General features: G+C 48.2%; 3 protein-coding genes across 10 annotated transcripts; 2 read left to right on the top strand and 1 right to left on the bottom strand.

The window, feature by feature from the left end:
- The first annotated feature begins 375 nt into the window (after window positions 1–375).
- On the top strand, window positions 376–4,971 carry TMT1A (thiol methyltransferase 1A). 3 transcript variants are annotated; one of them, XM_074565184.1, is made up of 4 exons: window positions 376–492; window positions 1,017–1,096; window positions 1,777–2,937; window positions 3,882–4,971. In XM_074565184.1, the coding sequence occupies exons 3-4, from the start codon at window positions 2,434–2,436 to the stop codon at window positions 4,116–4,118; spliced, it is 741 nt and encodes a 246-aa protein (XP_074421285.1). In that variant the 5' UTR covers window positions 376–492; window positions 1,017–1,096; window positions 1,777–2,433; the 3' UTR covers window positions 4,119–4,971. The 3 variants fall into 3 exon arrangements, with proteins under 3 accessions (XP_074421285.1, XP_074421284.1, XP_074421281.1); XM_074565183.1 differs by lacking the exon at window positions 376–492 and adding an exon at window positions 759–836 and having other exon boundaries at window positions 1,547–2,937; XM_074565180.1 differs by lacking the exon at window positions 376–492 and adding an exon at window positions 786–836.
- On the top strand, window positions 4,523–13,612 carry TMPRSS12 (transmembrane serine protease 12). Its single transcript, XM_074564786.1, has 5 exons — window positions 4,523–4,552; window positions 5,911–6,221; window positions 8,234–8,505; window positions 9,236–9,378; window positions 10,418–13,612. The coding sequence occupies exons 1-5, from the start codon at window positions 4,523–4,525 to the stop codon at window positions 10,658–10,660; spliced, it is 999 nt and encodes a 332-aa protein (XP_074420887.1). The 3' UTR covers window positions 10,661–13,612.
- Window positions 11,340–26,244, bottom strand: ATF1 (activating transcription factor 1). 6 transcript variants are annotated; one of them, XM_074565175.1, is made up of 9 exons: window positions 25,910–26,224; window positions 21,696–21,812; window positions 19,664–19,792; window positions 17,901–18,001; window positions 16,255–16,385; window positions 15,006–15,185; window positions 14,746–14,905; window positions 14,214–14,367; window positions 11,340–13,551 (listed from the first exon to the last, which is right to left on the bottom strand). In XM_074565175.1, exons 1-8 carry the CDS (start codon window positions 26,162–26,164, stop codon window positions 14,223–14,225), a joined length of 1,218 nt encoding a protein of 405 aa, XP_074421276.1. In that variant the 5' UTR covers window positions 26,165–26,224; the 3' UTR covers window positions 11,340–13,551; window positions 14,214–14,222. The 6 variants fall into 6 exon arrangements, with proteins under 6 accessions (XP_074421276.1, XP_074421275.1, XP_074421279.1 ...); XM_074565174.1 differs by having other exon boundaries at window positions 11,340–14,367; window positions 25,910–26,221; XM_074565178.1 differs by having other exon boundaries at window positions 11,340–14,367; window positions 21,740–21,812; window positions 25,910–26,118.
- Between the last annotated feature and the right edge of the window lie 527 nt (window positions 26,245–26,771).

Below are 26,771 nucleotides of genomic sequence, written 5' to 3'. Positions count from 1 at the left end.
CCGGCCCCGCCGCCCGGAGCTCGTGCGCATGCGCGGTTCGCGGCCACGAGCCGGCGCCGGGCCCCAGAGAGCGGCGGCCGGAGGGTGAAGCGGAACCGCCGGGGCTCCGGCGAGCTCCCTACCACCCGGAGCGGGTGCTGTGCAGCCCGGCCAGCCCCGAGAGCGGCCATCGGCGCTCCCGTCCCGGCTCTTACCGCACTCCCTGGCCCCCATTCAGTCTTCCCGGTGTCCATCTCCATGGCCCCGCGGTGCTCCAGGACCCCGGAAGTGCCCCCTCAGTCCTCCGAAGCGCGTCTTTATGTCACTTCAGTCCTCCAGCATCCCGGAAGCGTCCCCTCAGTCCTCCGTCAATCACCTGCTTCCCGCACTCCCGCAACCACAGAAAACGGTTACCGGCTAACCCCCAAAACGCCCGCAGATTACAAAAATAAAGCCACCACCGCGGAAATCTCTTCCCCGCACCCACAAGCTGACAGCACTTAAAGACAGATGGTGAGAGAACCACCAGAGGCGACTCAGAACTCACGAACGGAACCAGCCAGGGGCGGCGCTTCCCCTGCCGGGAACGGAAGGCAGGAGGCCAAAAAAAAACCCCCCCACCTTTTCCCGGGAGATTGTGGGAAGGGCGGTGGGAGGGGCCCCCCGAGAGCGGTGGGCGTGGCCAGAGGGCGGGGGCAGTGAGCAGGGGGCGTGGCCCGGTGTCAGTGGGTGTGGCCAGAGGGTATATAAGCCCCGGCCTCTCTCCAGCAGCTCATTCCGCCGCCGGCTTCCTCTGCCGCTGCTCGGTCAGCTGCAGCTCCGGGGCTGAGCGTGTTTTGGTGTTTAGCGAGGCAGAGGTAAAAAGTTTGAGCTAAAACCTTCAGAACCAGTTGATGTTCTGCAGCCTGAATAGTAGAAAGTCAACTTGATGGGGTTTTTTTTTTTTGGTTTTTCCTTTTTCTTCTCAAGTCAGTAAGTTTGTAACGAGTGTTCAGGGGTGCCCAGATGATTTAATAGCCTGCTTTTCTTTATTCCAGGAGCACTGCATTTTCCTAGAATTCCTGACTTTATTAAAGATGGAGCTGTGGTTTTCTTCACCGGTTTTGCTGTACGCTGTGTAAGTTGCTGATATAATTTCTCTTAATTGTCTGGATGGAGGATGGACACCTATAGACCCCCCCATGTCCCTCAGCACCACGTCTGCCCAGCTTTTAGATTATCTCCAGGGATGGCAACTTCACCACTGCCCTGGGCAGCCCGGGCAATGCTTGATGACCCTTTTGGTGAAGAAATTTTTCCTAATATCCATCTTAAACCTCCCCTGGTGCAACTTGAGGCCGTTTCTTCTTGTCCACTCATTGGTTACTTGGGAGAAGAGACCAACCTCCCCCTCACTACACCCTCCCTGGTACTCTACACCCCTCCCCACGGTCCCTCTGTCCCATCACATCCCCAGTTTGTCCCTCCCGGTCACCCCACAGGTATCCTGTCTCCACCCTTCTCCGGACCCCCAAAAATGTCCCTGCCACACCCCCGAGGACCTTAAGTCCTCCCTTCCCTGTACCAGGCTCACCTGGGGCAGAGCGATTCAGTGCCCGCGGCTGATCCACGCTGCTGCCAAGCCCTTTGGAAAAGCACTGCCGACTGCAAAGTTGAAAAAGTTTTCCAGAATGCATTTAGCGTCGACTGAATCGGTGATTCCAGCTGCTGAAGTTAATAATAAAACCAAGCCATATACTGCGTGCCACTATTACTGAATTAATAAATCGTTTTCTCTCTGTTCCGTGGTTGCCAAAGGGCTGGAGGATAACTAAGACGGCAAGCTCCTCCACTGCAGAGGAGCCCGTATGCGCACGCCGACATATTTTAGGTGTCCACAAAGTGGAAAGACTGAAAACTGCTGTTGCAGAGAGAGCACAGAGCAAGCAGCTGCCTAGCTCATCCAGCCACTTACAACAGGGGGGGTAAATTAAGTCTTAAACAAATGCCTTTTAACTGAAATGTTAATTAAACTCCTAATGAAACACCTACAGCGAATCCGGAGTTTAGATTAATTTCCTTCAGCTCCCTCATGTCAACATACCGTGGTTTTAAGAGCTACGACCTGTAACCTGAAGCTGCTGAATGCCAAATTAGGGCAGGCTCTGACATTTTGCCAGTGGCTGCACACGAAGTTGAACTGCCCAGTTTATGCAGGGTACGTAACAGCCTGACAGCTCCTCCTCTGCCGGAGCTGGGACGCTCCCTGGGACGCGCTCCCGCGTCCCCTGTCCTTGCCTGTGACCGGACTTTAAAATCAGCTTTAGAGAAAAGTCTACCGGATCGGTCCAAGGAGCTGAATATACTCCAGGAGGAAGAGAGCAAGCGCGTGAATTTCAAGGGCTGAATTTCAAGGTCTCTAACACGCAGAAGAACTAGTTTTGCCCAGTGCTGCTCCTCTGCCCCACGCTGGAGATGACAGAGCCCAGCATCCTCTTCCTCCGCGCCTGCCTGGCGTTGCTGGCCATGCCCATCTACCTGCTGTCCTTCCTGGGCATATGGGAGCCTTTCTGCAAGAAGATATTTTTCCCTTTCTTCTTAGAGAAGCTTTCTGCAGTTCACGAAAGTAAAGTGAAAAAGCAGAAGCAGGAGCTATTTCACAACCTACCCAACTTCAAGAGCCCCTCAGGAGAGCTGAAGCTGCTGGAGATCGGGACCGGCTGCGGTCCCAACTTCCAGTTCTACCCGCCAGGCTGCAGAGTCACCTGCACCGACATAAACCCCAACTTCCAGCAAGGCCTCTCCAGAAGCATGAACAAGAACCAGCACGTCCAGTACGAGCGTTTCCTGGTCGCCGCAGGAGAAGACCTGCACCAGGTGCCCAGCGGCTCTGTGGACGCCGTGGTCTGCACCCTGGTCCTCTGCTCCGTGCAGGACGTGAACGGCACCCTGAGGGAGGTTCTGCGAGTGCTCCGACCAGTGAGTATCTGAATAAAAACTCTGTTGTTACCTTTATCATCTGTTCCAGAGGCACTGCACCAAGAGATAAGGAAAAAAAAAAAAAAAAAAAAAAAAAAAAGGGAAGAAAAAAGAGCTGGTTTTGAGCATACAAAGCAGACCCAGTTTCTTTCCCCACGACCACTCGGCACTGCCAAATGGTGCAAAGCAGGAGCAACACACTGGTCGGTCCGTCCTGGTCTTAAAAGCAAACCCCTAAAAGTAACATAGTCTGCCAACTAGATCTGCCATTAATTTTCTAAGTAATTAATTATGGTTTAGCATTTAGAGCCGAACTGGTTCCTCTGGTGCTGTCTCTCCCCCCCCCCCACCAGATTTTCTTTGGTGGCAAGCTCTTTGAGCCAGAGTGAAAATCTGCATTTTAAATAAACTGCTTTAGCCTGTTAGAAGTGGGGCTGATCTACCTGTATGACTGCAACAGTCTCATGAAATGCCTTCCCTGTAATATACTAATCAAGTTAAAGATTTAAAAAAAGCTGTTTTGTTGGGGTGTTTTTTGCAATGGACTTTCAGTCTTTAAAATGGCACTTTCAAGACAATCCTTTGCGTTGTCAAAAACTGCTGAGCTTGAGCAGGATTTACCCATTTCTTAGTTTCCTTTGGAAAAAAATGACATGCTAGCAGCTGTAATTGAAACAAAAAAGACAACAAACTACTGCTATAATGAAAGCGGGATCGAGTAAGCACACCCTTCACGCTTTTTGAACAGGCATTTTCAGTCTCTGCAAGTTTCCTGCTCACACTAATTCCAACTGACACCACAAAAGCAGGGAAGGGGTGGGAGAATGCCGATGAGCGAGGGAAGGGCACAGGCACTGGTCTGTACTGGGGAGGAGGCGGGAATGGGGGGAGAAGTTCAGCCGGGCCCCGGCGCCTGCGCTGTAAAACGACTTTGTTTTCCCCAGGGAGGCGTTTTTTATTTCTTGGAGCACGTGGCCGCCGACCGTTCCAGCTGGAGGTATTTTTGGCAGCAGGTCTGCTATCCGACTTGGAAACTCGTCTTTGCCGGGTGCTGCCTAACGAGGGAGATCTGGAAGAATCTCGAACAGGCCAACTTCTCGGAGCTGAGCCTGCGGCACACCAGCGTGGCGCTGCCCTGGACGCCCATCAAGCCCCACATCATTGGGTATGCCGTGAAGTAGCTCACAGCCCACTCCCCTGCCCCCCCGAGTCCTTGGCATAAACAACACAACACGGCATAGGCTAATCCAGACCTCCGAATCTAGTCAACGCGGTGAAGGACTTTAATTAACTTTCTGATTCAAGTGTCAAATGAGAAGAGAGGGTCAGTTTTCTAAGCGTCTCTGAAGCCCTCGTGCTGCTGACGGTGCCGTGTCAGACCCAGCGCAGCCATGCAGGATGCCGGGAGGCTGCAGGAGAATGGAAAACAGCCCAGCAGGCAGGAAAATAAACGTATTAACTCAAAGGAACGTCTGCCTACGTCTGATGAACTCCGGGAAGGGATCCCTGCGGGTGCTCCCCACGCTGGGGGGCAGCCATTGCAGGCCGGCGCTGGGCTCGACCCGCTCTCCCCCCCTCCACGGTCATGGTTTGGGCTGGGACGGAGGTGACAGCGGTGAGCAGCTGGAGCGGTGCCGTGGTTTGGGTTTGATGGGGAGAGTGTGACAGCGCAGCGGTGGCTCTGGCTGTTGCGGAGCTCTGGAGGCCGTTCCTGCTCCTCACCCCCGGCCAGCGATGGGTGGGGGGCAGCAGGCGCCGGGGGGGACACGGCCGGGACAGCCGACCCCGGCTGGCCACGGGGATGTTCCAGAGCACACCGTGGCGTGCTCGGGGTGTAAAGCTGGGGAAGGAGGAGAGACAGCGGGAGTGATGGCGTTTGTCTTCCCAAGGCACCATGCCGTGGGATGGAGCCCAGCGTTCCCGGGGATGGCTGAACCCCCCGCCTGCCATGGGGAGCCAGGAACGGATCCCTTGGTTCGTTTCGCTTGCGTGCGGCTTTTGCTTTACTTATTAAACCGTCTTTATCTCAACCCACCAGTTTTTCCTCCCTTTTGACCTTCCGATTCTCTCCCCCGTGCAAACATGGCGGGGGGTGAGCGAGCGGCTGCGGGGGGCTCAGCTGCTGGCGGGGGGTGAAACCGCGACCCGCCGTTGGCATCCCAGCCCCGCAGAAGGCGCAGTCGGACAAAAACCCTGAACTCCCAACCTGTAACTTGCAAGCCTGAACTCCCAACCCTCAGCCGCCCTGCCCTGCCCTGCCCTGCCCTTCCCTCCCCACCTTTGCCCGGCCCGCAAGCGTTTATCCCCCGCCGCCGGGGTGTGAGGGGCGGCCCGGTGCCCTGCCTCCCCACACGCCCCTCACGGCCGCCATCCCGCTGCTAACACCGCCCTCCCCCCGCCCCTCGGCCACCTCCCCGCCGCTAACACCGCCCCTCACCGCCGCGTTAAACCCCCGTGTTGAACGTTCCGCGCTCGGGGCCGGGGAGGGGGGAATGTTTCCCCGCCGGGCGCCGTCGCCTCAGCGGCCGTTGGTGGCGCTGCCGCCATTTTGCGGCCCCTGAGGGAGGACACGGCGGGGCGGGCCCGTCGCCGCCCTCATGCTGCCGCTGCTCCTGGCCCTGGCCCTTGCCCTGCCCGGCCCGGCGGCCCGGACGGCTCTCACCCAGGGTACTGGGGCTGGTCCGGGGCGGGCGGAGGGTCTGAGGGGATGGCGGGGGAGAACGGCGGGGGCACATGGGCTGCGGCGGCCCAGGGTGTCCCGCAAACACACGGAGGGCTTTGTCTGCACCGAAACGAGATGAATTCACACAGCGGCTGGAGCCCGCTCAGCATCAGTGCGCAAAATAAATCCATATGCAGGAAACGTGCCTGTAACCAGGTGAAACACACACATTTCGTACAACCTATGGAAGCACCCAGAAGCCGGGGCTCCAGCGGCAAACATCAGATACCCCACAGCAAGTAACGCTGTAGATTAAGGAGGAAAAAAAGAAAAAAAATCAACCCCCCCCCCAAAATGCTGCCAGCACCCCAAAAGCTCTGTTTTCCAGTGCGAGCGATGTTAACAGGCTGTTGTGTTTGGCAGGGTGCGGGGAGCGCCCGCTCTTGGACGTCATCCCGGGGTCCCGCGTCGTGGGGGGACACGATGCCGAGGTGGGCGCCTGGCCCTGGGCCGTCAGCCTCCAGCTCCGCCGGCCCGGCACCCACTTCACCCACGTCTGCGGGGGAGTTCTGGTGAACAAGAACTCGGTCCTCACCGCGGGCCACTGCGTGGCAGGAAGGGAGTACGTATTCACCCTGAGAGCTCGTTATTAACGACGAGGAGGGCGCAGTAGGTCAGCAGAGCATCCCCTACCACAGGTGATGTCGTAGGTGAACCTCTGAACAAAGGCAATTCATAGAATGGTTTGGGTTGGAAGGGACCTTAAAGCCCACCCAGTGTCGCCCCCTGCCCTGGGCAGGGACACCCCCCACCAGCCCAGGTTGCTCCAAGCCCCGGCCAACCTGGCCTTGAACCCCTCCAGGGATGGGGCAGCCACAGCTTCTCTGGGCAACCTGGGCCAGGGGCTCACCCCCCTCACAGCAAACAATTTCTTCCCGATATCTCACCTAAATCTCCCCTCTTGCAGTGTAAAACCCTTCTCCCTCGTCCCATGGCTCCCCTCCCTGCTCCAGAGTCCCTCCCCAGCTTTCCTGGAGCCCCTTGAGGGACTGGAAGGGGCTGGAAGGTCTCCCCGGAGCCTTCTCTTCTCCAGGCTGAACCCCCCCAGCTCTCTCAGCCTGTCCCCACAGCAGAGGGGCTCCAGCCCTCCCAGCATCTCTGGGGCCTCCTCCATCCCCGCTCCAGCAGCTCTGTGTCCTCCCGGGCTCCAGACCGAGCTCTCCCGGGGCAGCACCACCGTGCAGATGCAAATCTGCAACCCCCGTTTACTGACAGGGCCCATCCCAGGGACCGGTCGCAGCTCTAAGGACCAAAGGCTGTGTGTCCCCTTTGTCACCTTCGCTGTACCGGTCCCGTGTGGTGACAGCCACCAGCCCAGCGCGGGATGCAAAGTTACATCTTTGTAAGGCAGCATCAACACGTGTGGGATATGCCCTTATGGCTTGGCCCAGAACAACCGTTGTTATTTTCAACGAGGGCTTGTTTGCTTTTGATCTAGGTGACATTTTTTGTTAGGTTGGGAGCTTTTTTTCCCATGGAGCTCTAATTTTTCTGATTAAGAACATTTTTCTAAACTAGTAAAGCTCACTGCAAGAAGAAAATGTTGCAATATTTAAATTAGAAACATTACTATTCTGTAGTTTTAACGCGGTTTCCATTTTTCCTGTTTAACAGAACCACCAATTTGGCACTTTACCACGTTGTAAAAAGGAAAAAAAAAAAAAAAATAGCAACATTCCTCAGAACTGGCCTTTTCCTTGTACTTCCAGCACCTCTGCTGCAGTTCAGCGTTCTCATCACTCTCGTCTTTTCATAGTCTTTAGCATCGTTACGAAATCCAGTTCGTGCAGGTTCATATTGACTGTGTTGAAATAACCATGAACTAGAGGGAAACTGAACTGTAAAAATCTCTGAACTTTGGAATTTTATCATTTATCAGGACTTTGTTAGATTAGCTCCTTGTTTCTTTAAATGCCCTTCTACAAACATTAATTTAGAGAGGCATCATATTGCAAATAATCAATTTAATTTCTATTTTACGCTCTGGAGAATTTTGAAGGTTAATCTGAATTTTACAGCCTGCCCTTTGCTCATCACAGTCCAAATTCAATTCCCACTTAGTGTCAGTGAAGATTTTTTTCTCAACGTACTTGAATAGAAATCGGGTCTGAATGGTCCTGGCCGTATTTCTAAATTTAATATTAAGTCGATATTCATTATTTGTAACTTCTAGTTAATGGATTTCCCAAATCTGCGTACAAACACAGTCTTTATAAGCATTGTGGATACAAGCCTACCTCCTTTCTGCAAAATAAATCCGTGTTTTCGTCTTTTTCAAAAGATTATCTCCCGGGTGGCCTCTGCTGAGGTGGGGTGGGAAGCAAAATCTGAGCATCAGCTTAAATCATTAATCCGAATTTGCCTTAACAGCCGTAACCAGCCTTAGACAAACTGAGTGTGCAAAACAGGATGGTAATTAGCCAAATTTGTTCCAGAAAGTATTCACTACAGGATTTTCAATGAGTATATCTAAAGGCGCGTAAGCCAACAGTAAAACAATTGGTTAAATCAATGCCGTCAAGAAACGTTACTTACTTGAACGTAATGGTAAAAAATACATGAATTCTCTCTTAGGGGCCCATATTCCTGGAGAGCGGTTTTGGGCGTGCATAACCTGCAGAAAAACGGCAGACACACGGTAAAAAGAAAGATCAGAAGCATCACTGTGCACCCAGAATACAAGAGAGAAACCTTTGAAAACGACATTGCGTTATTTGAACTGGGTTACGCAGTTCGCTACAGCAGCTACATCCAGCCCATCTGCTTACCCCCCCCAGACCTTCCCCCGGGCATGGAGAACGGGACAGAATGCTTCATCAGCGGCTGGGGACGCACGGCCGAGCAAGGTAAACCTTCCCTTGCGTTGCTGATCGAGTTATAAGGTTATAGTCGCACCACACAACAAATTGAACCCTTCCGCAATTGAACGTCTGCTTTCAGTGGTTTTTCCATTCAAAGCAGGTTAGAGCTACGCAGGTGTACCCAAAAGAGAAGTTTTCTAGCCTTTCTTCCACGTATAACACAAAAAAAAGGAAAATAAGCCAGCCTGACTTTCAGATTCATGGTACGGCTACTCAATGCTGTCTGCTAGAAATGGCTTTTTTATTGAAAAACAATTCTGATGCCGTGCCTTGTGAACCCAGGGGTCCCCGTGTATTTTACAAGTGGCTGCACTCCCTCAAATTCTCCCTTTAATCACAACGAGCACAAATTTTTTGTCAGCTGGTGCTGTTGCGTCTTTCTGGTGTGGAAATTTCGAGGACGGCTGGGGATCGTACAAGCTTGGCCGATAAGTCGCCGCTGACATTCGGAGCAAGGCTAGTGAGCGGCATTATTGCCATCGGCGTTTCTTCAGAATAAGAACTGCAAAAAACTACATCAAATCCAAGTGTGCAAGTCCTTAACCCACTTAAGTTTAACTCTGTTAGAAGGCGGCACAATCTCTGTATTACGTACATGTCTGTACCTGTACAGAAACATGCTTACGCTAAACAGGGGGAAAAAGGAGCACGGTAAGAATTGCTACACACAACAGCATAAATATTTTACCTTTCTATATGCTGTCTTCTGTTAAAGGTGATACTTCGGCTGTGTTAAAAGAAGCTCAAGTGGAAATCATTCCTTACAGCATCTGTAACGGTTCGGAATCGTATGGGGGGCTGGTGAACAAGAACATGATTTGTGCCGGCTCTCGATTCGGAGGCATCGATGCCTGCCAGGTACGAACGGACACGGTGCCCCACCGGCCACCAGGGAAACCCCCCAGCCAGCGGCTCAGGGGCACCGTGATGACCAGCAGTTGTAGCATAATTCATTAAAATGGCACAAATGTTAAGCAGAAAACATGTCCTGCTGCAAAAGCGTCATAAATAGAGAGGCGAGATGGTGATTCCAAAGCAAAAACACACCTCGAAAACACAAAGAATTCAGTGACGCTCGGAAGAAGACCAGAGTAAGGTAACAAAGCGAAAAGATAAAGAACTCAAACATATTTTATATAACACTTGCCACAAAGATGTTAATGAATCACGCATTACACAAACACACCTGTGGATACACACAGGTATCCCCGTACACACACGGCGCGTGTGAAGCGCACGAGCATCCCGCCTGTTTCTATGCTGTTGAAAGAGCAGCAGCGTTGGGAAGCGCGATGGCTCTGTGATACGGTGAGATTTTGATTTAAATGTTGAGCAATCGGCATCTCTTTCTCAGAAAAGACAATTCTCAGGTCAAAAGCGCTGGCATGCAAAAGCCGGGGCACCAGTTGTGATAGGGAGACATTTATAATAGAGGACTGTAAGGCGTTCATAAGTACGCTGCCTGACACACCTCCCGCTCTCCTCGGCGGTTCCCTTTCAGCGGGTGATGTGGCAAAGACTCGGGGCTGTGCCCTCGTTACCCTGGTCTCGGCACTTACACCTTGTGCGGACACTGTATGCTCACGTTAACTGAGGAGAGAGAAAGTTTAGGGGGACCAGCCTTGGAATTAAAAGGCACAGAAACAACAGAACTTTAGTTAAAGACACTGAAACTAAGGTAGGCACGGGCCTCGAGTCCCGGTACTGTCACCCAGCGTCACCCCATTGTGTCTTAGTTTGTCTGCGTTCTACTAGCCACGTATTACTGTCATTACTGTCCGGTTAACTGAGCTGATTAAAAAGAGTTAAGAAAAAAAGCGGACGCATTACTGACTGACTTCTGCCTTGTCTCCCGGCCAGGAATATGTTACTAGTTCTTTATATTGCTTATTTGTAGGGAGACAGCGGTGGACCTTTAGCGTGTTATCACCCTGGCACCAACAAATACTACCTCATCGGGATTTCCAGCTTCGGACTGGGCTGCGGCCGACCAGCGTATCCTGGGATCTACGTCCGCTTATCACAATACAGAACATGGCTAACGTCCAAACTGCTGAGCAGCACGGCTGAGAACCCCGCGAGCGTTCCACTCGCCATCTTTCTGACTCTGACATGGACGGTACTTGTGTCGACTTTCTAAAGGGACAAACCATCGTGTCATCCTCCCAGAGGTCTCGTCTGCCCGTCAAACTTTGGAACAAACCAACTCCTGTTTCAGAATAAATCCAAGAGCCAAAGGACATACACTTTTTTTTTTTTTTCCAGAAGTCATGTTTGCAATTGTAGTATCTTTTTTGTTTCCTGCCTTTGATATCCGTACTAACAGCAGAGGAAACGATTACAGCCTTGACCCCAATAATGAAATCAAATATAGAAACGTTACCAAGTGAAAATACTTGTTACCTCCCCTGTTTCTGTGCTTTCCCAGCCACCAGAACCTTCGCTACCACTTAGTGACACCACCACGATTCTGTAGATGGCGGAGACGCTCCCTCTGCCGGGTGAATTAGCAGAGCACAACACGGTTTTGGTTAACTGCGGCTCAGCTTACTGAAAACTAATAAGGGAAAAAAACCTGTGGAAAGACAAAAGGTATTCTCCAGTAATTATTTTTAGTGACGACTAAGTTGTACGCACAAATAACTTAGTACTCTGCCTGCTGAAAGCACACATCAGGTAAAAGATCTCTGGGTGCTATTTCATAGACTAAATATTTATTCTTGGCCACGGTCAAAGACCCGATACCGCACAATATACGCACCTTTGGTCAGAATGACTGCAGTACTACATTAATTAGAAATAAATAAGGAACATCAGAATTGTATTTTGGCGACTTTATTTACCAAGGTCAAAATTTGCAACCATCTAATTGTTTCAACAAATATTTACAATTCATATAAAGCAGGTACTTTTGTTTGGAAATAACCAGCAGAACAGTATTAGGTACTATGTCTCTTACTCTCAGGATATAGATTTTTATTCTCTTATAATCTAGATTTTGAAGTAAATCCAAAATAAGTACTTCATGATAAGTGATAAAGAGCAAACTCATGTTACTGTTTATTATTTCCATGATGAAAAACGAGCTGCTCTTTCCAAAACACTATTTTAAGAAGATAAAAATTTACTATCATTATGTCTGGCAGCACTACATTTGTTTCACTTGCTGAATACAGAAAGAAGTGGCCACCATTTTTTTTTACAGTCTTAACACTTGATAGCTTTTTTTATTATTATTATTCCGTATTACAAAAGAAGGTAAAGGAACAACAGCACACAGTGAGGATCAAAATACCATACAGAGGAGTTACCAAACGAGTTTCAGAACTGTAGGTCAAACCCTCCTAAACACGTGCCACGGAGCGCACACCCCCCGATGGGAGACAGCAAAAGGGCCGGTTCCCGGAGGTGCTCAGCGCGTGCCGAGGTGTTAGCTCTTCCTGAAATTCCACCGACGGGAACAGGAGGCACCGAACACGAACCTGGAGCAGTTCCCCAACGTAATTGCTTTCTCAACCTTGCTTATTATTTTTGATGTGCAAAAAAAAGCACTCTTTTTTTGACATGATCGCAAACACAAATGTATGCTCCAGTTTGGCCTAAGGGAAACGTATCGTGGATCGTGTCCATAACCATCATATCATTAGAAACTTTACGAAAAAAAAAAAAAATTTATAGCCTACTACCAACATGATTGTGGAATGCAGTCTTTCTCATACCGTTCGCAAAGAGCTCTGCTTGCTAAGAAGACCATTAATTCAAAAATGAGTAACATAAGAAATACTGGCTGACCATATGATAAGCATTACACGTCTAGGGAGGGAGTACATCTTTGAATTTCATTCCAATCCGAGCTAGCACAACACACACACGTAGCTCTAACACCTTTTGAATAGCGTAGTCCATAGTGCAATTCCCGCTGACATAACTGGAAGCAGGATTCGATCCTAACTATGGAAAATAGTGTATTTATTATTCATGCAAGAAGCACTGCATACACATTTTTCTATTTCACAGAATCACAGAACCACAGAACGGTGGCGGGCGGAGGGGACCCGCGGGGGTCGCCCTGTCCAAGCCCCCGCGCGGGGCTGCCCAGGACACGTCAGGCGGCTTGTGAGGGGCTCCAAGGATGGAGACCCCACACCCAAGAGAGTCCTGATCGTGTCAAACATTGACTTTTCACCTGAAACAAATTAAAATCACACAAACTAGAATCGCTGATAGCAATCAGATCTCATGTGCAGCTAATATCAACTGTGGGGAATGAAAAGCCCTGATCTCTTTTTTTTTTCTTTTTTTTTTTTCCCCCAGTACTCTTTAGGATCCATTTTTTTTTTTGCAAGTTGCCTACAGACATACAAAATTAATTCAAATATCTCCTACACCAAAGAGGATCTCATTTGACTTTGTACTATCCATAAAAATATATGCTTGAAAATCTGGTTCACAAAATATTTCATTTGTTTACTAAAATGAAATATATAAACTGTCAAAATACGTATATAAACTCAATTTCAGAATTTGTAAAGATCACAATTTAGCTACAAAATATACCAACCATCTACCTGTTTTCAATAGAATATTTTCTTACAAAGATACCATTACTTTGCAAAATATCGCCTACCTTACAAAATTAGTCCGGAAATTTTGCACTACTTTCAGCGTATAAACCATATACTAGAACCTCATTAACCCTTTGGTATATATCTTCAATTTTTTCTTTTATCGTTCTTCTATTTGGTTTAAATGTTCCAAAGCACAGTAGAATCTCCAGACGGAATAAGCAATGCGTGTTTAATTGTATAAGTAATCAGCACACAATTTATTTTTCAGGTATAGATGTTTATCATGCCCAGCATCTAAGAACAAACTATTGCGAAATCATTCGTCAGAAACTGTCGCTCACCAGCGCTCGCCCTCCCGCGCCGCGCTTTGACGCGATCCCACGGGTTGAGTTCTCTTGAGAAAAGTCAACACCGAGTTTCCTGTGCCTCAGACGCTCTCGGCGTCTCCCACTTTCTGCGGACCCTTTCCAAAATGCGATAAACACAGCAAACGTTGAAAAAAAAAAAAAACAACAAAAAACAAACCAAAACAAAAAAAAAACCAACCCAACTTTTAAAACTGTCAGCTGAGAAAGAGTAAACATAATTTATACCTCTAGCAAAGTATTAGCTTTTTTTATCATCTGCACCTGTAAACGACAACTTACAGGTTAAAATAAAAATATTTACATACAAATAACTGAAAGTAAAAGTAAGGATTGAAAAAGAGTAAGAAATCAAAACATATACTGGTTATAAATGTTACTAATAATGTCGACTATGGCAAGGATTCCATTTCATCCACATTTTAACTGTAACCAAATATCGCCTCCATTACAAGAGGCTCTAGTAGAAATTTTCAAAGAAATTCTCATCGCCTGCCTCGTAAAACGTGCCTGTCCTTTCCTGTGGATGCAATCTTGACTTTACAAAGTTTCCAGTTGTGCCAGCAGGAATTTTGGTGAGGTTTTCTTGTTTCCTTTTTGTACTTTGTCACCAACATGTTGTAAATAAAATCTATATAGTCTTTAAGTTGTGAAATCTAGGTAGAAAAGTTTCATTTTTGACCTTTCATCTAGTTTAAAAAAATTCAGTATAAAAAAAAAATTTCTCCTCTGAAATTTAAACAGTCCACAAAAGTTTTACCTTCTTTTCTTACACGCTTTTATGACAGTAAAGATCTTTCAAAGTTTTTAGCTCTTCAATTAGAGTTTTGTTCTGATTTTCCAGGACTGCGACTCGATTTTCCAGACATTTAACATACTCTTTCTTCTTTCTACGGCATTCTCGAGCAGCTTCTCTGGAAGAGACAAGCAGAAGCGATTGTTGATTTGAGATTTGTCTGTTGTAGGAACGTTACGATCCCGACCAAAACGAGGAGAGAAACAAATGGAAAAGCCCACGGGGACAAGCGGGGAGCACGGAATTTAGCAGTTATCTGGTATCGCACATGGTAGTAAATCTGCAGGGAAAAAAACAATTTCTTTTCTCCCAAGTGCGTGAGACAGAATGTGTAGCGTGTTTTGCTCAGAATCTCCGGTGTTTTTAGTCGCTGGATGCAGCACACCACACTGATGGCACAACCAGTACAGTGAGCTCGCAACACTCACAGTTTGTGCTTTGAAGATAATATTTCGGCACATTAACAAACCAAAGCGGCCCACGTGCACCTACGTACCTGTTCTTCATCAGCCTTATTTCTCGTTTCAGCTGCGGATCATCTGTCTTACTTGTCTGCGATGTCAGAGTGACGGGAGACGTCATCACCACGGTCTGGGGAAGGGAGGTGGTCGTTGGCGTGGTGCGGATCTGGTACGTCTGCATGTCCCCCGATGCAGCTGGGGCGATAACAACGTAAGACACAAAAAGGTGGTACCGTTAGAAAGCTGCGCCAGCGCCAGCGAGGGGTATTTCTAACCGTTTCCACAAGGTACTCACTCTGCACCACCACCTGGTTGCTGGGTACCAGGATCTGCTGCCCATCTGACGTCTGCGCGTACTGCAGTATTGTTGTCCCAGGCTGAGTCCCACCCGCGTTCGTCATCGTTAGCGCCTGCAGACCCTGCACGCCATCAGTACCCGGACTGGCCAGCTGTAAGCCGTTTGCAGCAATGGCAACTTAAAGAAAAAGGAACACGCACGCGTTTGGAGCTGCACATGGTGACACAGAGGTCAAGGTAAGTCTGTGGGCTGCACATCTGTTTCCACGGCTGAAAAATACCACCAGTTTTGAAAGGCTTTTTTCTTCTGTCACTTCCAACTATCAGAGAGATCATGTAGATTTAGATGGGATCTGAGGAATTCTTGGCTGTGAGGGGGGTGAGCCCCTGGCCCAGGCTGCCCAGAGAAGCTGTGGCTGCCCCATCCCTGGAGGGGTTCAAGGCCAGGTTGGACGGGGCTTGGAGCAACCTGGGCTGGTGGGGGGTGTCCCTGCCCAGGGCAGGGGGGTGGAACAAGATATCTTTAAGGTCCCTTCCCATGCAAACCAGTCTATGATTCTGTGATACGCCTCTGACCAGCTCTTGCACGAGAGGTGCTGGCAGAGGGGCAGCTGCAGGGCGGCCCCTGTGAGCCGAGGGCTGAGACTGCCCCAGCTCCACCAGCTCCGGGCTGGGCACCGCTGGCGGCTCCTCTGTGGAAACACTTAAGAAAGAGCAAAAATCCAGAGAGGCCAAGGACTGAGGGAGGGAGTGAGAAACAGCAGCGTGAACGCCCAGCACAGAGCTGGATGGGGAGGAGCTGCTCCAGGCGCCAGAGCAGGTTGGTTTTGGTTCAAAGCACAGCCAACGCCAGCTGAGGTGATAATGGAAAAGTCCGTTTTTTATTTTTTGCTACCTCCCTGACATCAAGAACACCTTTTGTGTGGCCCTATGATATATATAACGGTATCTTCACTGATCTTACGTTTTGGACTAAATCTAACACTAGAAGACCGCTATGTATTTCATAACAACATCCTTTCAATGTCTTGTCTTAATATGCAAAATGAAGATAATGAAGCATTGAGTTTATCTGAAGTCTTTAGATACCAGCCTATTTCCACGTAGTAACAGTATTAACTTCTAAATAAGTAACCAAACCTTTTGAGTTTCACCTTAGTCAAATATAGACCAAAAATAAAGTCTGTATTTTGAAGCAAGGTGAACAAAAATGTGTCCAGTTGGGCACATATTTTTGCATAACGTACTGTACTGTCCAGTGCTTGTCTGGTAGATAGGTGTGGGAACGGACATGGACGTAACAGTGGAGACACCAGGACTCTCCTCATCTCCTTTTCTATCGCGTGTATCTTCAGAAGAAAGATCTTTCAATATTTTTCTACAAAAAAAAAAAAAGAAACACTTTCTTTATCAGCTCTAACAGTAGGCAAAAATTACAAGTTACTGCAGTTACAAACTACTATTCCTAGTTTGAATTACGGAAATAAACACTAAAATTTTAATATAAAACAGTTTCTGGAATTCAAAAAAAAATCGTACGAGGTGACTGCCTTCTGCAGCCTAGTTTATTTAAATATTTGAATAATTTTATGAGCTAAGAGACATTCAAGTCAGCTACTGATTTATAAAGTACGTGTATCTGCGGAACAGCACGAATTCCAGATTTTCAATCATTATCCTCTAAAAGCCTTCGACGTTTGGACTGGTAAAGCCCGCAATGAAAACCTGCACCGCTTACAGGAGATTTCAGTAATCTCCAGAAAAACGGTGTGTCGAAAGCTAGCACTGCAGCTGCATCATTTCATTTCAGTAAAAGCTGCATCAGAGTTTCCACCAGAGACATTTTCCGGGGAAATATAACTGGCCTATTAAGAGATTTTTTCTGATTTACAGCCTGATCCTCTAATTCACGCATGAATAGGCTTTAAAACCAGTTTGCTCTGTCTGGTGTCAGAATAAACTAAAAAAAAAGAAGTAGATTACTACAGAAAAGTTTAAAAATTAGGTCTTTTGCTCTTTCAGTACAGAGTAAGACTTTACATTTCTTTTCTGCGTTTAATTTGGCATAATTCTCAAACAACCCATGTAACAATGCGTAACAAAGCCCTACAACAACAGGCACGTTTCTAGTCAAAGGAGGAACCAATGGAAGCACGAATTTCATGCATCTTACCCCAGGCCAAATGATGAATTAGTGGCAGTTCTATGAGGAGAAAAGCAGAACTGACAACTCCTGACCCCAAACCCGCCCGGATCAACAGCTCCGCAGCTCTTACAGCTCGCGTGTTCCTACCCTGGCCACTTTAACTGAAGATTCAGAATTGTTTTTTTCCAGCACCATTTTTGACTGCGTGCAAACTAATAAAATCCCTCCTACGTTATTTGTTCTGGTACATAACTGAAGATGAGATAAAGCCGTCAGAAAGCCCTAAGAAGAGTGGATAAAACGTTCACAAAATGAAAGGCAGTGGCAGAGGCGGGAGCAGTAATCACAGACAGGAGCAGCCGGTAGGTTCATAAACTGTCTTTTAAAATTTTCAGGACATTATTGTAAAAAATATTAGATTTTGGGTTAAGTTGCTAGCAAATTTCTTATTCGAAAAGCTAGGATGTGGCATTTGACTAACTTCTCATTTCAGTAAATGACATAAGTGAGTACAATTACAGCTGATTAAGGATTTTCCCTCTGGCACATCACGTTGAAGCCGATCTCCGGTTAAGCCCCAGTTCCCTTGTAGCAGATGATCACAATGTTTACCGAGTGAACACATCCAACGCGTGTTTCAAGAGAAGGAAAGCAACTTAGAGGGTGACTGAATATACGAAGCTACTGAAAGAAGTTGCTATTTTGGTTTCAAATGAAAATACAGCAGATATAACATATAGTACTTACCGGTAAGATGGACGACGAGCTAAAATGCCTCGGGCTTTCTGTGAGGAGCCTATGCTGTCTGATGAATCCTGAGAATCTTCACTCTCAGACAAAGAAGATACCTAAAAAACACATTCTGTGTGGTTATCTGTTACGCTTCAGCAGCAACACCCAGAAGAGACGACACATTTTAATTGTATATAAGCTAAAGCTGCACGAAACCCACACAAATGCAAAAAAGAAAAGCTCAAGAGATTCTCCCAAACTACTTATCACATTAAAAACTGACAAACGTCCACCATCTAGCTGTTCTACCTGGATTAAACCGCAGGATTAATCAATCCAGAAATTTCAAGACGGCAATGTGAAGAAATAAAAATGGTTTACTATTTTCATACAACTCATACAAGCCTAACGATCTCATTAGCTGATGTGGTCTGAAAAGGTGAGCAACTCCCACACAGAACTGTCTCAGGAGGTGGTGGGAAGGAAACAGGAACACCATGTATGTACAGAGACAAACACACAAAATACTTGCAATCTTTTATGCAGCCAGAAGAGCAGTGTATTTTGTGGGTCAGAATGTAATAATACTTCAGGCAGCAGCGTATCAGGGAGTAAATACGCAAAGTATTATCTATAATTTTCTCTTTATTCCACCGTGTCCTCATCCAGTTGGCAAATTTTATTTTTGTCTCTGATGTTCCTTATTAAATACAAGCTAACAAAACATTTATCTGCGTGCTGGCAACAAAACGATAGGAAGAACGAGGGCAGCTCTGGGAAAAGCATTTCTCGCTTAAGAGAAAAGAGACAAAAAGAGCAACCTACTATCAACATTAAAAAAAAAAAGCTGCTCATGTATTACTTTCTTCCCCTCTTTGAGCAACAAGGCCACAATGTTCATAAATTACAGAAAAAAAGGAAAGAACGAGTCAGTGGGGACCCTGCAATTAGAACACGATGACAGGAAGGGGATTAGCGGAGACTCAAGTCAAGACAACCTGCTAAACCAGGTGCTTAACCCTTTACAGCACAGAGAAATGTGGTTTTTTCCCCATGATCTGATGTTACAGGAACAACGATAGCGGCAAATACATTATAGCTTTACTTTTTGCGGTTTATCAATTTAACGTTGTATGAACAGATAAGCAGAGTACAAAGGATGAGTGACAAATTCATGCATTTTAGCACAGTTCTTCCCGTCACCCAGCTGCCCTGCGCACTTATTCCCAGCGTAACCCCCGGGCAGCGACAGACTCCAGGAACTCCCCGAGGCACCTCGGAAGTGGCCGGTACAAAAAAGTCAGGTGGCAAACGAGCAGAACACTCGGGCCCCATGGAAATGGAGTTACAGCATACATGGGGTGAGCGATCAGCAGTCCATCCACCATCATTCAGCTCTGCCTTTTCCAAAACACAGGTTTTTCTCCATCGGGTTATTCTATACTCTCCTTATTTGGGTATTAAAACACCCTGGCTGCACGTCGGTTAAGAGCACCAACTAAAAGATTTGTGGTTTGTTCTGTTTTTTCACAAAGGGAGCCAATGTCAAATAGTTTAATTTCAACACCAAAGGCTACTCGAGCACTACAAATAATTTCAAGCCTAAATCATCGTTAAGAACGACGTATCCCCAAAACGCTGCTGCTGGATGGCTCGCCATCTCTGCGGGGCCAGACAGGCTGCGCTGCGACAGAGCTGGCCGAGTCGGACAAGCCTTTACAAGTCTTTTCACCCAGGTAAACCCGGGTGTTTGGTTGTTTAGCACAATCTGGAGTTACCTGCACCGTCTGCACCTGAGGCGAGTGGATGACGGAGGAGGACTGAGCTGTCTGGATGACGCCCTGGACCTGGACTTGCTCTCCAGGAAGCTGGACAACCGTCAGGGGGGCAGGACCACGTAGCGACATCTACAACAGAGCAAAGGATCGTTAACACCGGCGTTTGCTCCCCAGAAAGTGTAGATACATGTAGGAAAACTAGTGGAGAACATGCATCAGCAGAAGCTTCTTTTAAGTCTAACGAAGTCACAGAGATATCCTTTAAAGATACACATTTTTGAAAGACGCATCTGCACATGAAAAAGGCTGAAACAGTCGCTTATTTGCCTTAAGTTAGGGGGAAATCAAATATGCAGCGTTGTGTGCAAAAGATTAAAATGCTGCAAGTGAAATCCATGCAGTTCTACATGAACCGCAATGAAGCAGAATTCCTCAGAATCACGACACGGAGCCGAAGGGAGCCCGGACGCTTTCATGGAACTCCATCCATACGCACCGGTAACGCCCCACGTTTGTGGCAGTTTATTTTTTGACATTTTTATTCCATTTTCCGAGTGGATTTGACTTAGATAAGCAGAAATAAAAGTGCCTAATAAGTAGCCTTAATTCTCACTAAAGTTAACAGGAGTTTAGGGCACTAAAATCTAAATCCAGATGAAATGATCAACAGGACCGAGGGCTTTGGGCAGATCAGACTAACAATGCAGAAGGCAGCATGAATAACGGACGTATTTGGTGTTCTTGGATTTTTTAAGCAACCGGTAGGAGGCTATGGTTCAAAGATTTCACAGAGGAGAAATCACAAGAGTTCAATATAGCAAAAGCTGAGCAACCTGCTTCGAAAGCTGAAGGCACGAGGGCTGTAGCCCGAGGAGAGTCAAAGGGAACCGCAGGAGCGAAGGTACGCGAGCTCAGGACAAGGAAAAAGAACAAAGAGCAGATTTTTCCAAACAAAAATTAGGGCATCTGGTCTTTAATGTTTTAAACCTATCAATTGCAATAGATGGCGCAGATGAAATCTAGGTTTACCTGGCAAAAGGTTAATAACTACTGCTATCCCTATATAAAATGCTTCTTACATTTAGCAGATTTGTATTTTTGATGTTGAACTTGCACCAGCCCTTGCCCTTAAAAATTGATTAAGGTTATAGACGTAGATGCGTAAGTAAATAACCAGTTTCCTCACCAAATTTCTTCACTACTTTTATTAATCTGCAATACATGAAAAGATGAAGGGACCATTAAAACTCATACAGCCAACTTTTCATTTAATACTACTTCTGTATCGTACATCGTAATATTGTTACAGTGACAACCTTACACGGAAACACATCAGAAAACCAGCCCGTAAACAAACCGCAGGACACCTGCTGATGCTCTGTCCTGTCTAAATTTCACATCAAAATCTCATCGCCTCCGTGGGGTCCACAGTGGCCGGGCTGCGGAACGGGGCTGCTCCCAGGACGGCTCCGCGGCCGCGGGAGCAGAGCTCGCCCGGAGACGCTCCTTCCAAGGCAGAAAGTTGAATTCAGGGTAAAGCTTTGAAAGCGATGTTCCCTTGGAGTAAATACGTCAGATTTCCAACTTCGTATGATTTATTACATTAAATGCATTCGCGTTGGGCTAAAACCCAAGTGTTTCCATGGTGCTGAGCACCCGGGATTGCCATTACTACAAAAGGAGCTGCAAAGGCTTTTTCTGAAAAAAGAAATGAAGATTAGGCCCTCGATTCATTACTAAGCGGCTCCTGTATGTCAGGTCGATGACAGTTTCGAAGGACGTACGATCTAACAAAAATGCCGGGCTGCATTTTTGCATTGTGCAAGCAGGAAAATTAATTTTGGTCTTTTGAATAGAAGCCATTTGATTAATTTTACGTCGTCCACCAACACCCGAGTGCATTTTTCTCAACCCTCTTTCGTTTTTTCTTCTCTGTGTGTTTCTAAAACTCAAGAATTAATATAGTTCGTAGCACACAAAAACTGGCTCTTAACTACCTCCAATGTTTGCTGAGATTTGGCCCAGGCTTTACCTGTTGAGCAATATGAGAGAGCTGAGCTGCCTGTAGTGTTGTACCTTGTACGGCCGAGGTTTGCGAGGGCGTCACTGAACTGGTACTGCTGCTCTTGTGCACCTCTTCCATAATCAACTACAAGAAAAGTAACGAGTTAAATGCCGTTAATGATAAATCTGAACAGCAGATAGCTGCCCACCTTCCACTGACACGTTATAGAATCTCCGTGCATAACGCTTTTAGCCTTATTTGGACGTTTTTAATTAGTTCTTTGCCCTTTGATGTCTACTACGGAATAGCACAGCATTTTTTGTCGCTCCCCCGCGACACCCCGAGCACTGCTACACCTTCTGATGGGGACACGAGGGGACAGAGATGGAGCAGCAGGAGCCCCGTTTCGGGACATTTCACCCCAATAGTCAGCGCTGGCTCAGACCCAGCCAGTGCTGAAGTTCACTGTCAAATGTATTTACTGAATTTCCTGTTTTTTAGTGAAAATAAACAAAGTCAAGTCACGAGATCCAGGAAGAAAACCAAGATAAAGCATTTATACTAAAGAATATCTTGCTCTAAGTAAAATAATTTTCCAAAAATATTTTACCCAAGCTACCAGCCAGACCTATTTTAACACATCTGAAGGTGTATAAATACAAAACAGGGCTTCAAAGTACAGAGTCTGAAATGTTAAACCCTGCAAAAGTCACTCCGTCTCCATGTAATACAGCCAGTGACGCTTCCCTCATTTCTAAGATTTTATATTTAACTGTTCAACTTGCCTTGCCAGCACCCCCCCTCCAATATCGGGGATTTGGTGATGTAGAAATGGATGCTTTTAGGTGGGGTGAGTGGGTGGACCAGCCGAGAGCATTAAGAGATGATCAGTGAGTGTTAAACATTTTGTCACAGAAGGTTTGAAACTGTTGAAAGGACAGTTGCTATGAGACTGGAAATTACATTTCTTTCTGTGGAAATGTGAGTCATTGATTTTTCCCTACTGAGATAAACCACAGCTCTCGCAGCCTGACGTATACTTAGAGGGTAAAAAGTCAATGTACACCGAGAGCAGAGTCTTGTTCTTGCAATCCTTACTCATCCGAGGAGTCCCGCCGCAGGACTCCTCAAAAAAGTGACTAAAACAGGACTTTGTGGAGAAAAAAAACTGATGAGACATCAATGGTTTGGTGAAACACGAAACTGTGTCCTTTACAGCACGGAACAAACGCTCTCCAACACACGGTGCAGCTTCCCAGCGTGCTTACTGCTGTAAATATAAAACGATTTGTTCCTTTTTTACAAAGAAAAAATGTACATTTTGTACCTCTACATACTGTCACAAGTAAACAGGGCACTGTCAAACTGAAATCCGGTCAACAGCAAAAATTAAAACAAATTTCCAGTGCCACAGAAATACCCAATTCATTTCTGAAGTGCTAAACCACATTCTGTCTCCCCTTCTCTCTTTTACTGTTCTTCTCTGCCTTATTTTCCCATCAAAGGCTCACAACAGCACCAAAATAGACTGCAAGAAACAACGAAACTGATAAGACATAAAACCACCCAAAACAAACAAACCGGGGAGAAAGCACAAAGGTTTTTGCTGATCTTTCTCACAGGTGTGAAGTCCTACTTACAGGAATAAAAGATAAAGTATTTCCCACTATAAATACCATTTTTCAAGTTCACCTCTGTAACTAAGTATTCAGCCAACGTTTATGAATCTTGGTAAAATAACAAAAAAAAGACTTAACAAGGTGAAAACTACTGCTGCATCTTATATTCTCCGCCGGCTAAAGGAGGTGCAGCTACTCGGCCTCGCGTGACTGTCACACAAGAAGACTCACATGCCCCCCGTCTTGTTAAAACAACTTATTTAGCTGGAAAAACACAAGTTTTCCATTGGAATGGCTTTCTGTGAACACCTGAAACAGCGATTGCCATCTACCAGCTTCTAGAGAGACGGTTCCAACGAAAAACCTCAACCTGCAAGTTCTCAGGCTTTGACGAGAAGTACCAAAGGCGGAGAACACGTCAGGGCCGCAGCTTTTTACACCACAGTTAAAGCTACTGCCAACATGGAACACACTGAACGCGATGTACACTGCCAACACTGAATACACCGCTCTAGCTGAAACCAGCCGCCCAGTTTTGGGGCGAAGGAAGAATTCAACATGTCACTGGGTACTGACAGGAGGGAATTCATAAAAGCAACACCAGATGTTTTATCAGCCAGAAAATAATTATTGTTCCAGTCGGTATGAAAACCATGGGTTTATAATCAGATAGGTAAGGGTGACGCTTTATCAGAATAAAACCAATGCCTCCACGCAGCTACATCTTGAAAAGAAATTTAATTTAAATGAAAGGATTCTGCAACTATGAAGTTTGTTTTGAAGGACTTTTAAACTCCTGAGACTCAGCTCTCTCTCTAGCCAAAGAAACTCATCGCACTTCACTGTGGGCAAGGTGAGTTTATCACCCCAAAGTTCATATATACCCTGCTAATACCACGTTCCTTAGTCTGAGCCACCACTCAAGAACCACTAAAAAACCCTGAAATGGCTGAGGAGTAGCAATTAGAAAAGAACAAATAAATGAGAAAACCCCATTCCCATGAACTTTCACTAACCCTGATGGAAAATGTCCTAAACTGCTGCAGAGCTGCCCCCCTGGCAGACGCACTGCGCCTCCGCAGCAGCGACCTTCCGTCTTCCCAAGGTTTTACTCTCAATCGCCCTTTACTTCAGTGTCCCACGAACGGCGGCACCGCTCTCCTCTCCCGGCCATCTTGGATTTGCCTCTTTACAGCGCAGGTTATCTGAGACACCGATTGTCTCCTGTTAAATGCTCATAAAATGGCCAAAATTGTGGATTCCCAGCCTCGGGTGAAGCTTCGAGGTATCATCAGCAGGCAAAAAGTGAGATAATGGAATATAAACGCTGTACGTTAAGGCAAACAGAAGTGAGTGCGAGAGCACCAAAGGAAGAAATGAAGTTCTATTTTGCCCTTTTAAATCCAGCCAAGGCCTGAATGATACTTCAATACTCAAGTATTGTAAGAGGCTATAGATTTTTTTTTTTTTAAATGGGACTTTATAAAGTCAGAAATCAAAGAATGCTGGAGACAGCATTTTATTCTCAAATACTAAGTGACAAGAGTCAAATACTGACGTATACAAATTACGGAAAGTGATTTAAAACATTTGTGAAATCATAGTCAAGCAATCCGGTGCAATTTTGGATTCTTTAACATCTCAAGCTGCCTTCACCAGGTACAGCAGTTAAAATACTATTTACTTAATTTCGCAATTAAGACACTTGGGGAAAGTTTTTCTCGTCCAGAAGACTGACAGGACTCCAGTTTTTTCCAGGAATCAGCGAAAGGCAGAGGCGCAGGACAGGACACCCCAGCAGGTCAGGCCAGAGAGCCAGCGAGGAGACGCGAGTCCCGGTGCCAGCTCTGGCTCCCGGACTGCGGGCTCCCCGGGACCCCCACAACCCCCCCCCCCAAGCGCAACGAAGCTCCGGGAGCATCCCCTGGCAGCAACAAAACCTGCAGACTAAACCCATATATAACAGATGGCCATGAGGGATGGTGGTATCTGTGAGAGGAGAAGCTCAGTGAGACCGCCTGCAGTTCGCCTCCAGCCACCCCGATGGTGGTCGCTGCCTCGAGTGCTGGAAGACGGAGCTCGCAACAGTGGCCAAAATTAAGGGGGAAACTGTAATCAACCACCGCCATGGCTGGGCAATCGCTATTTCCCTTCCCGCCCCCCCCCCCGCCCATCTCGAGGGTCTCCCCGGTTCGGGCCCAGCGAAGGGGGATGAAGCCGTGGCCCGAGAGCTCCGCACCGGGCCCGGGCCGCCCCTCTCCCTCCCTCCCTCCCCGGGTCCAGGCGGCTCCTCCGCGGCCCCAAGACTGGGGGGAACCGTCGCCTGGGGGGAGCGGGGCGCGGGCCCGGGGGCAGCCTCAGCCCCGGCCGCCCGGAGGGAGCGCGGCGCCTGGGGCCCGGCGGGGCGGGAACTCCCAGGGGCCGAGGGCAGCGGCGCGGGCCTATGGCGGGGCTCGGCCCTTCCCCGCCGCCCGGCGGAGCGCGGGCCACAGGCCGGGAGGACGGTGGGGAGCGGCGCGGCCTGGCCGGGCCTGGCCCGGGGGCGGCGGGGCCCGGCGGGGGCGGGGGGGAAGGGGCGGGCGGGCCGAGGGGGAGGGGGCGGCCTCCCCCGCCCGCTCTTACCTCAGAGGCCCGCCGGGCCCCGCCGGTGGCCGCGCCTGGGGGGAGCCGCCGCCGCCGCGCCCGTCTCCGCCTCAGGAAACCGGCGCCGGCGGCATCGTAAACACGGCGGGCCCGCGCGGGAGGCTCGGGGTGGGCGGGCTGCGACCATAGAGTCCCGGCGGAGGCCTCGCCTAGAAATCCCCACCATAGAGTTCCCGCGCAGAGCGCCCGCTCTGGCACCGCCTCCGCCCGGCGGTTTCCAGCCGCGGGGACCATCGAGAGGCGACGATAGAGCGCCGCTGCCGGGCCCAGGGCGGGAGGGCGCCCCCCGCGGCCCGCCCGGCGCGCAGGCCGCGGCCCGGTCAAACGCAGCGTTTCGCCCCCGTCCGTCCGCAGCCGTGGGGGGCCCGCTCGGCCCCAGCCCCGCCCCGCCGTTCAGACTCACAAGAGCCTCTTCAGCATCTTCAGAACTTCGGGCATCGCCCGGTAGCGGGTTCAGACTAAACGAAGGTCACGCACGGGGGGTTCGGGGCGGGTGATTCTTCGCTGAATCCATCCAGGGCGATTCTTCCCTGGACTGAGTTAGTGCAGGTGGAGCCGGAGCCCAGCCAGGGGTGACCCCCTGCCCAGGGGCTCCCCAGCGCCCTGTGGGGCCATGGGACGGAGATTGGGCATTTCCAGCCGTCACTGGTACCAATGGAGCTTTTCCCGCCCTTTTCAGCATCTCCTGACCCCTGTCCTAACCCAAACTGGAAAAGATCACGCTCACAATTAAAGCTTCAGCGTAACATACTCTCTTTTTTTCCTTGGTGCATCATTGCGCTTGCAGTTTTTAACGTCTGCTTTCTTTTCTACCTCCCAACGCCCCCCTCGTCCCGGCCGG

The sequence above is a fragment of the Larus michahellis genome, chromosome 22 (genome assembly GCF_964199755.1).
Source record: "Larus michahellis chromosome 22, bLarMic1.1, whole genome shotgun sequence".
Classification (NCBI taxonomy): Eukaryota; Metazoa; Chordata; class Aves; order Charadriiformes; family Laridae; genus Larus; species Larus michahellis.
Note: the sequence above shows the minus strand (reverse complement) of the source record. Positions and strands in the feature narration are given on the sequence as shown.

What these genes read in the sequence shown, in the direction of transcription:
- TMT1A (XM_074565184.1), top strand. Translation starts at nt 2,434, where the DNA reads ATGACAGAGCCCAGCATCCTCTTCCTCCGCGCCTGCCTGGCGTTGCTG. An exon ending in TTCTGCGAGTGCTCCGACCA is followed by an intron (nt 2,938 to 3,881) that starts GTGAGTATCTGA and finishes TGTTTTCCCCAG; the next exon opens with GGAGGCGTTTTTTATTTCTT.
- TMPRSS12 (XM_074564786.1), top strand. Translation starts at nt 4,523, where the DNA reads ATGGTTTGGGCTGGGACGGAGGTGACAGCG. An exon ending in CACTGCGTGGCAGGAAGGGA is followed by an intron (nt 6,222 to 8,233) that starts GTACGTATTCAC and finishes ATTCTCTCTTAG; the next exon opens with GGGCCCATATTCCTGGAGAG. An exon ending in GAGGCATCGATGCCTGCCAG is followed by an intron (nt 9,379 to 10,417) that starts GTACGAACGGAC and finishes GCTTATTTGTAG; the next exon opens with GGAGACAGCGGTGGACCTTT.
- ATF1 (XM_074565175.1), bottom strand. Translation starts at nt 26,164, where the DNA reads ATGGTCCCCGCGGCTGGAAACCGCCGGGCGGAGGCGGTGCCAGAGCGG. An exon ending in GCTCGTCGTCCATCTTACCG is followed by an intron (nt 16,386 to 17,900) that starts GTAAGTACTATA and finishes TTTTTTTTGTAG; the next exon opens with AAAAATATTGAAAGATCTTT. An exon ending in CAACCAGGTGGTGGTGCAGA is followed by an intron (nt 14,906 to 15,005) that starts GTGAGTACCTTG and finishes TTATCGCCCCAG; the next exon opens with CTGCATCGGGGGACATGCAG.